This window comes from Pinus tabuliformis, chromosome 8 (genome assembly GCF_031772625.1).
Source record: "Pinus tabuliformis cultivar Carrire ecotype Pingquan chromosome 8, CPIR1, whole genome shotgun sequence".
Lineage (NCBI taxonomy): Eukaryota > Viridiplantae > Streptophyta > Pinopsida > Pinales > Pinaceae > Pinus > Pinus tabuliformis.
This window is the reverse complement of record NC_142294.1, coordinates 1,588,021,948-1,588,039,233: the sequence shown is the minus strand read 5'-3', so window position 1 is coordinate 1,588,039,233 and position 17,286 is coordinate 1,588,021,948. Positions and strand designations below refer to the sequence as shown.

Sequence of the window (17,286 nt, the reverse complement as noted above, 5' to 3'; positions counted from 1 at the left end):
TACAAGTAGAAGTTAAGAAACATTTAATACAAGTGGATTCATTATATTTATTCTAAATCTACTCAAAATTACCACCTTAGCCTCAAGCACAAATGGCATAAGGATTCCCAATCCTATATTGACAATTAGGGGATAGAGGAGGATATAATTTTATAGAATAAGGATAGATTATTACATCAAAATTTAAGGATAAATTATGGGGTGAAAAAGAGTCATGGAAAAAGAGAAAACTAAGATAGTATAAGGAGGCGGTTAACCCAAAACTCAAAAATCAAAATAAGCTCTCTACCTTGAGTAGTGTAAAGAAGAAAATAAACATTGCTAAAACAAGAACAAATTATCATCAACTTCATCATCAAATTTAATAGTTCTCAAGTTTTTATTTTTGATAAACCAACTCCTCATTGTCAGAGTGGTACGTACCTTCTTCAACATGTTGTAGTTGTTCTTTTGGTTGTTGGTTCTTTCTCCTTGCCTTATTTAACTCACCAAGAAAATTGATGAGTTCCCCTTCAAATCCTACTACTTCTACTTCTTCCTTTTTAGAGTCGGTAATATTTTGTTTCTTGGATTCTTCTCCACACACCATAAGTAAATACTTATCTGAATAATATTCTGAACAATTTTTGGTATTTGACTTTGGTGCTAAACTATCCTCTTTGTAGTAGGGCCCCTTTTTCTTATATAACTTCTTCTTCCAATGTTTTTGAGATTTGTTTCTAAATTTATGATCATCTTCCTTTTATGTCCTTTATTTGTAAGGGAACTTGGAAAAAAAAGGTCTAACTCTCCCACAGTCAAAGCATTTAAAGGGAAACTTCCCTTTATATTTTCCTGAGCCACACTTCAGATTCCTGGAAAATTGAGCCATCTCCTGATCAGATTCACAGATGGATAAATTTTGATGACCATTGTGCCCCTTGGCCTTCTTGGACACTTTGAATGCTACCTCCTTTGGTTCAGAATTCTCTCTTCCTAATATTATCTCATAGGCTATGAGAGTAACAAGCAACTTATCCATCTTGAGGTTCTTTAAATTAGCCATTTCTTCAATATCAAAGACTTTGGCATTAAATATCACGGGTAGAGATCTTAAGACCTTTTGAACAATCATATCTTCCTTGTCTACTTCACTATGTCCTTAATCATATTGGTTACTTCATCAACTCTGAGTAAGTATTTGGCTATGATTTCTTCTTCACTCATTTTTAAGATTTCAAACCTTATTCTGAAGGTTTTAAGTTTGGCCTGATTGACTTTGTCATCTCCTTCATGACTTTGATTGAGATTCACCTACACTTGGCAGACTTATAGTGCATAACCTTTACGAGTTAAAATTGACTACACCAAAGAGAATGGCATTCTTGGCTTTAACATTATTTCCATGCAATATTTTACCATCTGCATCAGTGGGAGGAACATCATAATCTACTAGTATAGAGCTCCAAACATCTACTCCTAGAGACATAAGAGAGGTTTCCATCCTAAATTTCCAGAAGTAACTTATAGTGCTTATACTGTTCTTCAAGGAACTTAGATCTGATATGAATTGTTGGAATACGGAATTAATAAGAGGGAGGCAATATGTAATAGTCAAGTTATTTCAAGTCTTAAGTGTAAGTCATTAACTCTTTTCACTATGGTCAGTTACTTGTGAGAGCTTTCATACACAATACAAATGACCATCAAGATAAGGCATTCACATGTACATACAATCCATCATATGGGCACCATACACATATTGACACATGCATTTTTACGTGAAAACCCAAACGGAAAAAACCTCCAATCTATTTGTTATTATGATGTAAACTAAGAACCTACTTAATTACATCAATTTATTTGTGAGCACTCACTCACAGGAAGCACCGACCCCCTTAAGATAGCAAGCACCTACTTTCAAAGAGGTAGCAACCTCTTATGAATGCAAACTGCCACTTGCTCTAGCAACTGTTCTACCTTTCATACAATTTTCAAACTGAAAATAGGGGAAAATACAAATATAGAGAAATGTAAATCTGAGCCACTGTAGTTCTCCTCTGAAATGTGGTCCTTCAACTCTTAATCACATTTCTCTGCAACACTCTACCTTAGTTCAAGACATGGGTCATTTTCTCAACTTTCGCATACTCCACTCTCTTCATCTTGCACAACAATATTTTTTTCCCCACTTTGCTCAACCGTGATCCTCTACTTTGTTCCTCTATAGTGAAAGGAAAGATGCTCTTTTTGTTGACCATTAACTTGTCATTCATGTTGCCAAAGAGTACTCCTGCATGGTTGTCCATGTTGATTTTGCATCAGTCTACCTAATATCTTCAAGCACATTAAACATTGGGAATGGTCTCCTAAGAGTTTCCATGCTGAGAAATAAATCCTCAGTCCATCTGCACACTTTAACAAGGCTGTGTGCTTATTCATTTGATCACAATGCTCAGAATGTACTCCATCATGGCTCTATTCTTTCTGTAATCAATCTCCTATCCCTAAGGTTATGATCTTCATTCAATTCAATCAAGTGTGCATGGAGAGATGATAGGTGCCTTACTTCACACCTCATGACATGCTCCATTTATATTATCCTGCGCAATCGTGGTCCTTGCTGCCTTGACCCAATAATATATGTCTTTATCTCCATAACTCTAGGTACCAACTCTTTTGTACGTAGTTACTTCGTAGCTATCGACTCATACATCTTTCATACTCCTATGTACTGCATTATCGGAGCTCCACATATAGTACCTTTTATTATTTTGATGTTATGAAAACAAGAAATTTTGATCATGTCCTTTAGCCCCTTGAGCTTTGCCTCTTATTGTTTTTCCTGTAGGTTTTAACCCTATACAGAAAATACCTGCATATGAATTCTTAAACGCAAAAAATAAACGATGCAAAAGCATAACACATAAAACACATATACACAGAGATTTTCCCCTGGATCCCAAAACCGGGACTACCAGCTTGATTTTCTATTATGTTCCTTTCAATGTTACAATAAATATTTATACATGCCGAAGCATCCAATACCATGGACCAAAAAACTACCGTGTCCAAAACCATGGACCGAAAACCATAGGTAGGTTTGCCCAACCTAATATAGGGTCCAAAAAAAAAATTCCCGGGGTGCTACCCCAGACCCTGTAGAGGGGGGCTACCCACCCCACTCTAACCCCCCGGACAGGGGGGGCTGCCGCCCCCTCTATGACCCCCTCACTGCGCAATCGGTGCAACAAATGGGGTGCTCCAGCCCCCCTCTAACCCCCCGATTCACTATGTAGGTTAGTCGTAGAAAGAATATAACACAACCCAACATTCTCCCACTTGTTGTTTTCTTTCCAAAGGGGGCCACAGGAGAGCTTAGTCATTTTTCAAGCCCTAAAACGCCCATTGTTTCTCTACACCAGGAGAACTTCTTAGAGCTCACAGATTTTGTCAATTCATCGGTAGTATTCTTCAAAGTGTCCACCTTTACCAGCAACATCTTTTTGTCTTCTATCATATCCCTCACACAGTGATACTGAACATCAATGTGCTTTGTCTTTGAATGATAAGCAGGGTTCTTTGCCAAGAAAATTACAATTTGGCTATCACAGTCTATCCTTATAGCTCCCTGTACTAACCCCATACTTGAACACAATCTCTACAACCAAACTGCTTCCTTGCTTACATGAGTGGCTGCCATGTATTCTGCCTCTGTAGTTGATAGTGCAACTACAGATTGTTTCTTACTCATCCAACTGATTGCACCTCAAAATAGGTTAAACACATACCCACTTGTAGATATTCTCTGATCCAAATCTTCAGCCCAATATGCATCAACAAAGCCACAAATATCCAAAACTCTGTCCAATCCTGGTCTTCCTTGGCAGCATAAACCATAATATCTAGTGCCACACAAATACCTCAAAATCCACTTCACTGCTATCCAATGCTCCTTCCCTAGTTTTGACATAAACCTACTCAATACTCCCACTACATGTGCAATGTCTGGTCTAGTACATACCATTGCATACATCAGGCTACCGACTGCATTTGCATATAGAACATGAGACATATCCTCTTCCTCTTCTTGTGTCTTGGGACGTTGTTCAGCAGATAACTTTACACCTACAAGAATAGGAACCTTCACCGGGTTACTATCCTGCATATTAAACCTCTATAGTATTGTCTCAACATACCTCCTTTGGTTTAACCAGAGCTTCCTCTTTGCCCGATCTCTTTTAATTTCCATGCCCAAAATATAGTTTGCAGCACCAAGATCTTTCATGTCGAATTTGGAGGACAATTGGGTCTTCAAATCTTGGATAATTTCTTTGTCATTTCCAACTAGCAACATATCATCCACATACAAGACTAGATAAATAACACGGTCACCAATTAATTTGAAATACACACAGTGATCTGCTTTGCTTCTGGTGAAGCCCAGTCCCGTATAAATGTATCAAATTTCTGATGCCACATCCTTGGTGACTGTTTTAATCCATACAGAGACTTCTTTAACTTGCATACCATTTCTTTCTTACCCTTCATCACAAAGCCTTCAGGTTACTTCATGTAGATCTCCTCTTCCAGATCCCCGTGAATAAATGTTGTCTTCACATCCATCTGTTCTACCTCAAAATCAAAAGGAACAACAACAGATAAAAGTAAACTAATAGAAGTTACCTTGGCAACAGGAGAAAAAATATCACCAAAATCAATTCCCGGCACCTAGGAATAACCTTTTGCTACCAATCGAGCTTTGTATTTCTCCACCTTTCCTTCTGCATTTGTCTTCTTCTTGAACACCCATTTGCTGCCAATGGGCTTCCTTCCAGCCGGCAACTCCACTAGATCCCAAGCCTCATTTTTGTGCAAAGATGTCATTTCATCAACCATGGCCTCTTTCCAGAATTTTCCATCCTCTGAATCTATTGCTTCCTTCACAGTTCTGGGATCAGCATTAGTAATAGATAAAGAAAAATTTGAATAGAAAGCAGATGGACTATAACTTTCTGGCTGCCTTCTTTCTCAAACTGATCTTCTCACACCCGGAGTTTGTGGCTCTTCATCTTCTGATTCCTCCTCTGTTGTAGAGTCTGATTCTTCCTCCTTTAGCTCAAACTCTATCTTCTCAGGTTCCTTTGGTTGGACTTCATGTTTAATAACATCTTTCACCTCTCTGAACACCACATTTTAGCTGTACACAACCTTCCTTGTTGCTGCGTTCCAAAGCTTATAACCCTTTAAACCATCCTCATACCCAAGAAAGATGCACTTTTTAGATTTACTATCCAACTTGGTTCATTTCTCCTTTGGAACATGTACATATGCATCATATCCAAATACCCTCAGATGTGAAAGAGAGGGTTTCTTACCAGTCCATACCTCTTGTGGAGTTTTATCCTCCAGTGCTGATGAAGGTGATCTGTTGACCAAGTAACATGTTGTTTCCACTGCCTCTGCCCAGAATTCTTGTCCTAACCCGGCACCACTGAGCATGCTTCTTGCCCTTTCCATCAACGTCTTGTTCATTCTTTCTACAACTCCATTTTGCTGAGGTGTATATGGAGTATTCTTCTGCTGTGCCGTACCACATTTCTTACAGAATTATTCAAATTCCTTTCTGAAAAACTCTCCACTATTATCTCTCCTCAGTAACTTTATCTTCTTCTTTGTCTGGTTTTCTACTAGAGCCTTAAATTCTTTAAACTTGTCAAAGACTTCAGATTTCTTCTTAAGGAAATATATCCATGTATTCCTTGAAAAATCATCTATAAATGATACATAGTACACAGACTTACCCAGTGATGGAACCTTCACAGGTCTAAACACATCACTGTGCACAAGCTCTAATATATGTTTCGCCCTCTTACCACCAGAGGGGAAACTCACCCGATTCTGGTTCCCATATACACAATTTTGACAAAAATCAAAATCTAGAGAGCTATTACTCATACCTTCTACCATACCTTTACCATGAAGTACTCGAAGGCCCTTCTCTCCAATATGTCCAAGCCTTTGATCCCACAACATGGTCTTCTCTCCAGAAATGACTAGATTTTCTGCTCCACTTTCAGGAACCACAAAACTGTTGCACCCATCAATAACAATGCTACCTTGCAGCTTGTACAGATTTCTAGTCCGAACTCCCGACATCAATACCAGTGCTCCTCGAACCATCTTGCAGGTATCCTTCTCGAACACTGTTTTTACACCTGCATCATCCAACTTGCTTACAGAAATTGGATTTCTGGCTAATGCGTGAATATGCAGAACATCCAGAAGTGTTCTAACCCTTCGACCTTACAACTTCAACTTTACCTTTTTGCGACCAATGATTCTAGCCTTCCTATCATCCCCTAAGAAGACATCACCACCATCGTATTTATCATATTTGCAGAACCACTCTCTATGGGGAGTGAAGTGAAAGGATGCACCTGAGTCAATCAACCATGCCTCATGATCTACATGTGTACTTGAAGAGGCCAAGTACACATCCCAACCTTCATCTGAGGTGGTTTTCGCCTCTGCAGAAGGAGCATCATCAGATCCCTTTCCTTTATCAGGAGCTTTAGATTTACAATCCCTTTTTGTAGTGCCCTTCCTTTCCACATTTCTAGCACACCACCTTGATAGGTTTTCCTGGAGATTTAGATCTCCCACTCGATGACTTATTTTTGTTTCTGTTCTGGGGTCGTCCTCGTACAGACAAGGCATCACCATTCTCGATCTCCATATTTTTCCGTCTCATCTCCTTCGTTAGCAAAGATGAGACTATTTCATGAAACTGCAAGGCAGTTGCATTGCTACGTATTGCAATAACCAGACTATCCCACGAATCTGGTAGAGAACACAACAAACTGATGCACTTATCTTCATCTAAAATTTTAATATCAACAGATGCTAACTGACTTACCACAGTATTAAATGCATTCAAATTCTCTATCACTGAGTCTCTGTCTTTCATCCTGAGGTTGTATAGCTTTTCCCGCAGGAACAATTTATTCACTAGAGACTTAGATTGCTACAAAGTCCCTAACTTGTCCCACAAATCCTTTGTTGTAACTTCCCCTGATACATTCAACAATACTGAATCTAAGACACACAATCGTATTGTTCTCTTTGCCTTCTGATCCAACTTCTTCCATTATTCATCGGACACTCCCGTTAGTTTAGTACCCGGATCTACCGTGATCCACTGATCTTTATCCACCAATAGATCCTCCATCTTGAGTTTCCACAACTCAAAACTCTGACCATTAAATTTCTTGATCTCTATCTTTCCATTGCTCCCCATCTTCTTTCACCACCAGAATCGATCTCGTAGATCTCCCACTAAACAGGGTCTACCACAGGCCCGAGCGAAACCCCTCAGCAACAAAGGCGTCCCCTTGAAGCCCAAAAAGCTCTAATACCAAATGTAGGTTTTAACCCCGTACAGAAATTACCTACATATGAATTCTTAAACACAGAAAACAAATGATGTGAGAGCATAACACATAAAACACATATACACAAAGATTTTTCCCTTGAATCCCAAAACCGGGACTACCAACTTGATTTTTCATTATGTTCCTTTCAATGTTACAATACATATTTATACATGCCGAAGCATCCAATACCATGGACCGAAAAACCATCGCGTCCAAAACCGTGGACCAAAAACCATAGGTAGGTTCACCCAACCTAATATAGGGTCCAAAAAAAATTTCCCGGGGCACTGCCCCTGACCTCGTAGAGGGAGGTTACCTGCCCCCCTCAAAACCCCTGGATAGGGGGGGCTGTCGCCTCCCTTGTGACCCCCCCGTTGTGCAATCAACGCAATGAAGGGGGGGCTCCCCCCCCCCCCCCCCTAGTTCACTACGTAGGTTAGTCGTGGAAAGAATATAGCAGAACCCAACATCCTCTATCCATCTACACACTCTAACGAGGCTGTTTGTGCTTATCCATTTGATCACAATGCTCAGAATGTACTCCATCATGGCTCTGTTCTTTCTGTAATCAATCTCATATCCCTAAGGTTATGATCTTCATTCAATTCAATCAAGTGTGCATGGGGAGATGAGAGGTGCCTTACTTCTCACCTCATGACATGCTCCATTTAAATTATTCTGCACAATTGTGGTCCTTGCTGCTTTGACCCAACAATATCTGTCTTTATCTCCATAACTCCAGCTATCAACTCTTTTGTACGTACTTACTTGTTATCTATCGACTCATACATCTTTCATACTCCTATGTACTACATTATCGGAGCTCCACATATAGTACCTTTTATTATTTTGATGTTATGAAAACATGAAATTTTGATCATGTCCTTTAGCCCGCTTGTGCTTCGCCTCTTATTGGTTTTCCTCCACGAGACAAAGTGTTGTGACTGCGGCTTCATATGACTTTGTATTGGAATTTTGGATCTCCCACATATCATAACATTTTGTTAATGTGATCTTATGATATTACGAGATCATGAAATCCTGAGCCTAGCCTTTAGCCCATTTTAGTTAGGCCCTTATTACTTTTCACCATATGATCGAGTTTTGTGACCGGCAGCATAGCACTTAAGTGCTAAGGCCTTCAAGATTGTGTCGGGGGCCTATCTCCTTGTGTATTTTCTCTCCATCGTTGGTTCTTTTAGCTTCCACCACAGAACGCCAACACAACAGAGCTCCCTGGTATTGGGAATTTCTCATAATTCAATTATGAAGGAGTTTTGAAATCCCGACCTTTAATATACTTATGTGGCATCCCCATAGCACTTAGGTGCTAAGCCTTTCTCTATGCCCTTGGTCCTTTAGGTCTCTATGACCAAACACCAATCAACATCGGAGCTCCCTAGTATCGGGACTTTCCTCAAAAATGCAATTACAAAGGAGTTACGAAATCTTGACCTCCGATATGTACTTCGTGAATGATGTCATACTCTTGTCATCAAATCCACATGGCGTATGCTTAGTGGTGACACTTGTAACCAAGATTTTCCCCATTAGGACGCCCATTAATGTTGAATCTAATGGCCATGTGTCCTTTATCACCAACAACTCCTAAGGGCCAATCAATTACTGCCATGTGTCCTGTCAAAGGAGAGAGAAAGGGTCCTTGGTTCTTTGGTTTTGCGAACGAATTCCTTTATAGTTCATGTTCCCCTCAACCCTCAACACTTTTAAAGGAATACATCAATAAGAATTAATGAGGTCCCAAAATCCAACCTTCTGATTGACTAAGGCTCTGACCTTCGATATTGCGATCTCCCAATGCCCCGACATTGCAAGAATCGACTCCCTATTATCAGATCAAAACTTTCTCAAAAATGCCACTATATTGAGGTTACGAAATCTCCAACCTTTGATATTCCCCTTGCTCTGATATTCAGCTTGCTCTCATTGTTCCATGTTGTCTCGGGTTTCCTTTTAAATAAACCTTTGATATTCCAACCTTCTCACATCACGAGGTTCCGAAATTCGGGGTCCAAAATTCAACCTGCTTCCAAAATTCAAAATTCGGCCTACTCCTAAGGACTTCAAGGTCATTACCTCAACTATCAATAAATTTTGATCCCAATGGCCATTTATGGACTTCCACATACCACTAGAAAACGTTTTCAAAGAGCTTTCTAGTGAAGAAGGTCTGATGCTGTCATTGAGACCATTTTTCTACCTAAAACATGGTTGCAACCTCTCTACCTCAAATCTGCCTCAATGCTAGTTTAATTGACATCAATGCCAAAATGTTGCCACCAATCAATCATATAATGTCAACTGTCAAACAAAATAATTAGATTAATATTATGTGTATTTAAAATATTTAAGATAGTTAGATTAATATTATATGTATTTATATATTTAAATTCATAAGATTAATAATATGTTCAATAGATTTTCCTTGGCCACACATGAATTAAATCATCCTAGGTGCGCACCATGCCTCAAGTTTTGCACTCAAAAAAGAGTTTTGCTCCTCGAGAGATTTGATCCCTCTCGCCGCTTTATAGATGTAGGATTAAGATTGATCTAGGTTGGTTTAATTAACCTCTAATCATATGATTATGAAAACAATTCTTGAAGAAGTATTTTGTTAATAATAGTAGAAATTCAATTTTTTTGTTATCCTTCTCTATGTGACTAATATCTGTCAATATTGTAGTATTAGTAGTTTCACGATTTTTGAATGTTCCTTTTCCCACCCTGCATAAGTTCTAAATGAATCTTAAAAAAATTAAAGTATGTAATGTAAATGTAAGACACATTCTCAAATGTATTAAATTATTCACGGGTAAAGTATTAAAAACTTTTGTGTGTATGTATATAAAAGGAAAAAGATATGTTTCATTCATTTATACTCAATAACTTTCTATTTTGGTTCTCTGGACCTCTCTACAAAAATAATGTTTTACCAAACTAATCATAACCACAGGATAACAATCCTTAGAACTAATCAAACTATCCACAGCAAGAAATCTTATCTTTTATTATTATTTTTAATTAAAGTTACTTTATACATTTATTATTATTTAATGTAATCATATTTAATGCTAGGTTAACAACATCTCTAGTGCCATAACGGAGCAACTCTCTTAAAGCTAAACTTAATCAAATTAAAGATAAAGGATATGGGTTTTAGTTTGTGAAACAAAAAGTATAAGTTAATTAATGATACAATAAAATTTAATGCTATGTTTAATAATAAATCACTTATTAAATTTAAAATTTGTTTTCTAGGAAACTAATGAAGTATAATAAAATAAATAAGTTTTAAAATTAATTTATTAAAAGAATAAACATGGTTTATAACACATTAAAAATATTATTTATTCATTAAATTACTCGATAATTGAATCATAAATCAAAAGCAATTTAAGTTACTCAAGAACATAGTAATGGAGGAAACAAAAACTAGCGTTTCCAAGGAATGTACGGATCCATTTCGGAAAACAAAGTCAAACTTTGTCTTTCAAAAGGACTAATCCATTGCAGGCATTCATTCCTTGTGAAGTGAGCGAAGAATTTCACACTAAAGTTAAAGCAAAGACACATTGTTTAAAAAATTAAAACCTAAATCTGATTCCAAGATCTACGCACATCTCTTTTGAGTGGTTATGGCTTTCAGGGTTGGAAATTGCCTTTCATAGGTATTTTTCCCTTCAAATAATTTTAAAATTTTGATATGCTTTGTGTTTGTAAGGTGTGCAAAACTAAATTTTGACAATTTATTTATTTAAGAAAGTCATTAATACTCTATCGTACTTGTTAAAGAGTACCACCACCTAGACACGTTTCTATAATGCGTGAAACAATGAAGGTATTGTCTCAAATTTTTAAGTTCAGGCTTTGCTAAGATGTTTGTCATAATTTGAAGACTGTTCCGAACGTATATACTAAAGTCGGTATTGAAAGAACGTAAAGTTAATCCCTTGCTATGACTTTTGTCCACTAGTAATAGCTGGTCAGTGTCTAATATGTATGATTGCCCATACCAAATAAATGGATGGTCAATATTGCAAATATGACATTGCAAATCGGCGTTGTTTGGATAAATAAATTTCACCTCTTTAATGCAGAGTTATCAATTGCCCATTGTAATCACAAAGCAAACGACACCTATATTCATTTTTGGGAGTTGGCAAAACTCCTTATATTACAATGGCATCAAGTAAATGTTTGTCAATATGTAGACTTCTTCGCAATTTTGCTATATACAAAAGGATTAAATGAGCAAGGACATTCATTCGATTTGGACAACCTCTCTCCATCGTCACATTTACTTCGCTGTCATTCCAATCTTTCTTTTCCTTTTACATATGAATTAGAAGTTCAGTATTATTTTCTCTCACAGCAAAGGAATTGAATTGGTTACCTTGTTGATGTCCATACATGTTATGTTTGAACACATTCTGAAATGTTAACTATCTCCTTTTGAGGAACAAATCTTCAAATTGTTCATGGTCGGGTCATTGGGTATTGTAAATAGAATATCTGTTAAAAATAACTAATTACTCTTGCATGTAGAGTAGTTTAGATTTAGAGTGTAAGTTGATTTGAGTCAAGTGAATGTTACTTCTAGTTCAATCTGGCTTTTGTAAATGGAATATCTATTAAAAATAGCTAATTACTCTTACATGTAGAGTAGTCTAAATTTAGAGTGTAAGTTAATTTGAGCCAAGTGAATGTTAGGTTGAGTTCAGTGTTATATTTGGAAAGGGTAAATTTAATATGTGTTTGCATGTTGAAATTAGCATCACTCGGATTGCTAAAACGTATAAATACCCCATATTAGATTCATTGTAATCATGTAAAATTTGTATTTGAATGATCAATAAAAAAACAACAACTCGTATTATTTATTTATTTAAAATTTGTATTTTCCTTCTTATATCTTTCCAACAAATTAGTATCAAAGTTCCATAGAGTAGTGGGAGAGCTAAGACAATAAAAAAAACAATCAATACTAAAAAAAATTAATTGAAAATGCAACTGTAACGCACTATATTAGTGGTATAGCGTTTGATAGGCTGTCGTGTTACAAGTGACAAAGTACGTGAATTTATAGAGTCGTTGGTGTGCTACTACGCGTGTTAGGACCTGCGGTCTGTGCGACGGGCAAGGAGACTCCACCGTGCGAAGGACGTGCGAAATATGAAACGAAACGAACCTTGGACGAGTTTATAAGGCGTTGTGGGAGCGATCAAGGGGCGGTCCCACGAGTTGGGCGCGCTCACCTACCTCATGGGCGAGAGTTCGCATTATGAATGAGTTGGCTGGGCGTTTGGTGTGGGTCGGTCGGGTGACACAACCTGCCACCCACCCATATATATTGGAGGGCATTTGGAGGCAAACGACCATCATTCGATCAACACGAGTTCGAACAAGGAGTTTTGCAGTGCATGGATGAGCTCGCACGACGGGCGGAACTCATGTGTAAAACTCGTTCAAGAAAGTCATTCGAGAAAGTCGTTCGAGAAGTCGTTCGAGAATTCGTTCGGTAAATTCATTTGAGAAGTCGTTCGAGGAAGTCATTCGAGAAAGTCGTTCGAGAAGTCGTTCGAGAAAGTCGTTCGAGAAGTCGTTCGAGAAAGTCGTTCAGGAAGTCGTTCAGGAAAGTCGTTCAGGAAATTTGTTCAGGCAGAACTCGGGTGAGGTCGTCGCGTAGGAAACTCGAGTGAGGTCATTTGGGCGACCCGGGTGAAGTCGTTCGGGCGAGCCGGGTGAGGTCGTTCAGGCGACCCGGGTGAGGTCGTGTGGCGACCCGGGGGAGGTCATTCGGGTGACCCGGGTAAAGTTGTGTGGCGACCCGGGTGACGTCGTTCGGGTGAACCGGGTGAAGTCATGTGGCGACCCGGGTGAAGTCGTGTGGCGACTCGGGTGAACGGGCTTGGGTGAACGAGTTGGGTGAATGGGTGGACGTGCAGATGGGCGACCGGGTGAGGCCATGCTGTGCACGCCGAAACGAAGAATCGTGCAGACGGGCAACTTGGGTAGTGTGCGACATGCACGACGAAATGGTGGAAATGGTGAAGTGTTGAGATTGTGAACGAAGGTGTGACTCGTGCAGAGGCCCCCGTGTGTGGTAACTTGGTTACGACGAGGCGCGCCCAAGTTGGGCAAACAACACGATCGTGCGACGAGGTGAACCAAGGGTTGGTGAGTTGTGAGGCGACCGTGCGAAGGTGCTGACGAGCTGGGCAACCGAGTTTGCTGAAGTTGAAAATTGGCTAAGTGTAAATTTGGGGTTTCCCAAGATTTAACTTGTACTTGTAAAAGAAGATTATATATATTGATTCGGGCAAACTCATATTGCAGGGAGTTGCCCCTCCCTTTATACTATTGTGCATTTCTCCTGTATAATGTTGTTTACGTGAATGTTATGCGCTTTCACTTGTATAAAGGATAAAGAAATAATACTTGGTAACAAAAATAAAACCAAGTATGGAATGTTAGGCATAGTCTACAACCGTAAGTATTGGTGAAAAGAAAACGATTGGTAGTGTCGCACCTCGCTATAAGCGGTTGAAAGACTACTGCAGGTGTAGGGGCATGACAGGTGGTATCAGAGCTGGTGAACTGAATCAAAGAACTGATTCTACGAAGAACAAAGACTTGGTAGGGAGTTCAAGTTTTGCAGGTGACAGGTAGAATATCAGGGTGATTTGGGTGAATGGTGAAATGGGTTTAGCAGAGGTGAAGCTTAGTGCTTGGACCAAGCTGAACAACAAGGCATGAAAGGTTTGGAAGAATGGGAAGGGAAGCTCTTGCTTACCTTATACAGGTTGAAGTGGATGAAAGAAGAGAATCCCCGGATTCGAGATAAGCTTGAAGTCTTGGAAAAGAATGTTGAAGACGAACTTCTTCAACTTGGTTGGACAATGGAGCAGGATGAAGTTACAGATTGTGCCGACAAGGAAGAGGAAGCCGTGATGATTGAGGATGTTGCAGACATAACAACGATGGAGGATGAACTTGAGATTGATCAAGTTGGACCAGGATCGTGCAGTTTGCAGACATGGATGGATGAGGATACTCATATGGAGGAGCCTCATGATGATGAAGTAGGTATTGATACTTGTGTTTCACTTGAGCATTTGGTAGATGGACCATATGCAGGGAAGGGCAAAATCAGTTTGCTGATGCAGGGGAGCATCTTACCATGGATGACTATGATGATACCTTGTATGGAGAAGCAAGGATTGTTGACTATTGCAGGACTTGTTGGGGTTGTTTGTGACCTTGTGGTAGAAGGTACAAAGGTCCGTGACAAGGGAGGAACATGATGATCATTGTGGAGGATTGGGTCATGCTTTAGCCACATGGAGAATTGGCTAAGTGCCTAGCATGACTCATGGACAAATTGGAGGGCACACACTTGGATATGATGATACTTGGGTGGACTTCTCATGGCTGAGACCAAGAGATAGTCTTGGTGGAACCTTCAGTGGGGGAGCCATGATGGAAGGGACTGGTGATGATGATGATATGGTTAGGTGACCGAGTTCACTAGACTAAAGAATGCAAACTTGAATGAGGATGACCGATTGTTGTGATGGGTCTACTTGGTTGGACTACATGGGCAACTTAGTCATGGACATCAGGTTTGAGACATCGAGCACGGCAATCTTATGCAGGAGCACTTGTAGAGGTGTCACTTATGGGCATACAATGAGGAGTGCCAAGGCAAGGATGTTGTGCAGGTGGATTTGCTGGTGTGACATGGAGACTTATTATTTATGAGTCAATGGAGAGGTTGTGCACTTATGTACAATAAGGCCATGGACTTGGATGGAGTTGTGAGCAGACTATGGAGCATTCCTACTACATGGAGAGCTGAGGCATCTTGTAGAGACCTTTGGGCCGAGACTTGTATGCTTGCCGAGATGTTGGTTGGAGATGACTTATGGAGCTCATGATGACATGAGGTTGTGACTTCTAGGGAGACTTCATATATGGTGGACTTAAAGGATCTGATGCATTGGGGAGCTGAGGTCAGAGACTTTGATGCAGGATGGGGTGCATACTTTCAAGTACATGTATGGGAATGGCTTGGAAGAGTGACTTGATGTGGAGGATCGATATGAGACACTTTGGGGTGATGGAGTTACAACGATGATGATGCCTTGGTGGCAACACTTGGGCATGGGTTGAGTCGAGAGTTAAACACTTTTGACACATGAGAGCTGATTGATCTATGATCATGGGCAGCACATGGATAGATGAGACAGGTGTGTACTTGTTTCTATGGCAGACTTGAGGGATGGTAGATTGCAAATATGATGGCGGTTTCTTCATGGACCTGGATGTGGCACATCGAGAGTCGAGATTGATGAGATGATCTCTTCACTTTGAGGAGATGGATGTTTTGCAGATAGATGATGATGTTGGGGTAGATATGGCTGATTTCATGCAGCACATTAGTACCAGACATCATGGACAGCATGTTGCAGATGAGATGAGGACTACTTCATGGGCCTGAGCATGGATTACACTTATATGGAGATGGATTCTTGATCGAGTTGAGGATGTGACGGGATGTTGTGAGAAACAGGTGATGATGGCATGAGGATGTGCATTCTCATGGTTTGAGTGTGACAGTTGGATTAGCTACCCAACTAGTTCAGACATGGGGGCCGGCATGTACAAATGTGTGTTAGCATTGTGTTGGAGTATCAAGGCAATAGTTCACATGATGACGACACATGATGAGGTCGACACGAGATGTTGCAAGAAGCATGTAGCTTGAGATGGAAGGGCCAGTCTTCCACAATGGGGAGCAGCATGTGGAGATTGTGACGAGATGGTCGATGGTCATGGATTGAGATGATTTCCGATGTATGACATACCGATGAGGTGTATACCTTGGTATGGTGATCTTGGTGACAGAGGGTTGTCGGGATGAGATATTGTTGAGGACGACAATGACTTCCAGTGGGGGAGGATGTTAGGACCTACAGTCCCTGTGACGGGCAAGGCGACTCCACCGTGCGAAGGACGTGCGAAATATGAAATGAAACGAACCTTGGACGAGTTTATAAGGCATTGAGCGAGCGATCAGGGGGTGGTCCCACGATTTGGGTGGGCCGACCTACCTCATGGGCGAGAGTTTACATTATGAACGAGTTGGCCGGGCGTTTGGTGCGGGTCGGTCGGGTGACACAACCCGCCACCCGCTCGTATATGTTGGAGGGCATTTGGAGGCGAACGACCATCATTTGATCAACACGAGTTCGAACAAGGAGTTCTGCAGTGCGTGGATGAGCCCACATGACGGGCAGAACTCGGGGTGTAAAAATCGTTCAAGAAAGTCATTCGAGAAAGTCGTTCGAGAAGTCGTTCGAGAAAGTCGTTCGAGAAGTCGTTCGAGAAAGTCGTTTGAGAATTCGTTCGAGAAAGTCATTCAAGAAGTCATTCGAGAAAGTCGTTCGAGAATTCATTCGAGAAGTCGTTTGAGGAAGTCGTTCGAGAAGTTGTTCGAGAAAGTTGTTCGAGAAGTCATTCGAGAAAGTCGTTCGAGAAGTCGTTCAGGAAAGTCGTTTAGGAAAGTCATTTAGACAGAACTCGGGTGAGGTCATCGAGCAGGAAACTCGGGCGAGGTCGTTCGGGTGCCCCGGGTAAAGTCGTTTGGGCGAGCTGGGTGAGGTCGTTCGGGTGACTCGAGCGAGGTCGTGTGGTGAGTCGGGTGAGGTCGTTCGGGCAAACTGGGTGAAGTCGTGTGGCGACCCGAGTGAAGTCGTGTAGCGACTCGGGTGAACGAGCTTGGGTGAACGAGTTGGGTGAACGGGTGGACGTGCGGACGAGCAGCCAGTTGAGAGCACGCCGTGCA

The 17,286-nt window shown here is 40.4% G+C and overlaps 1 protein-coding gene across 1 annotated transcript in view; it reads right to left on the bottom strand.

Moving 5' to 3' along the window:
• LOC149242124 (uncharacterized) overlaps window positions 1-16,503 on the bottom strand; it is a 44,604-nt gene extending 28,101 nt beyond the window's left edge. The window contains exon 1 of the mRNA XM_089370767.1: window positions 16,416-16,503. Within this exon, the coding sequence (XP_089226893.1) occupies window positions 16,416-16,503 (88 nt within the window). The remainder of the gene's footprint in view (window positions 1-16,415) is intronic.
• Between the last annotated feature and the right edge of the window lie 783 nt (window positions 16,504-17,286).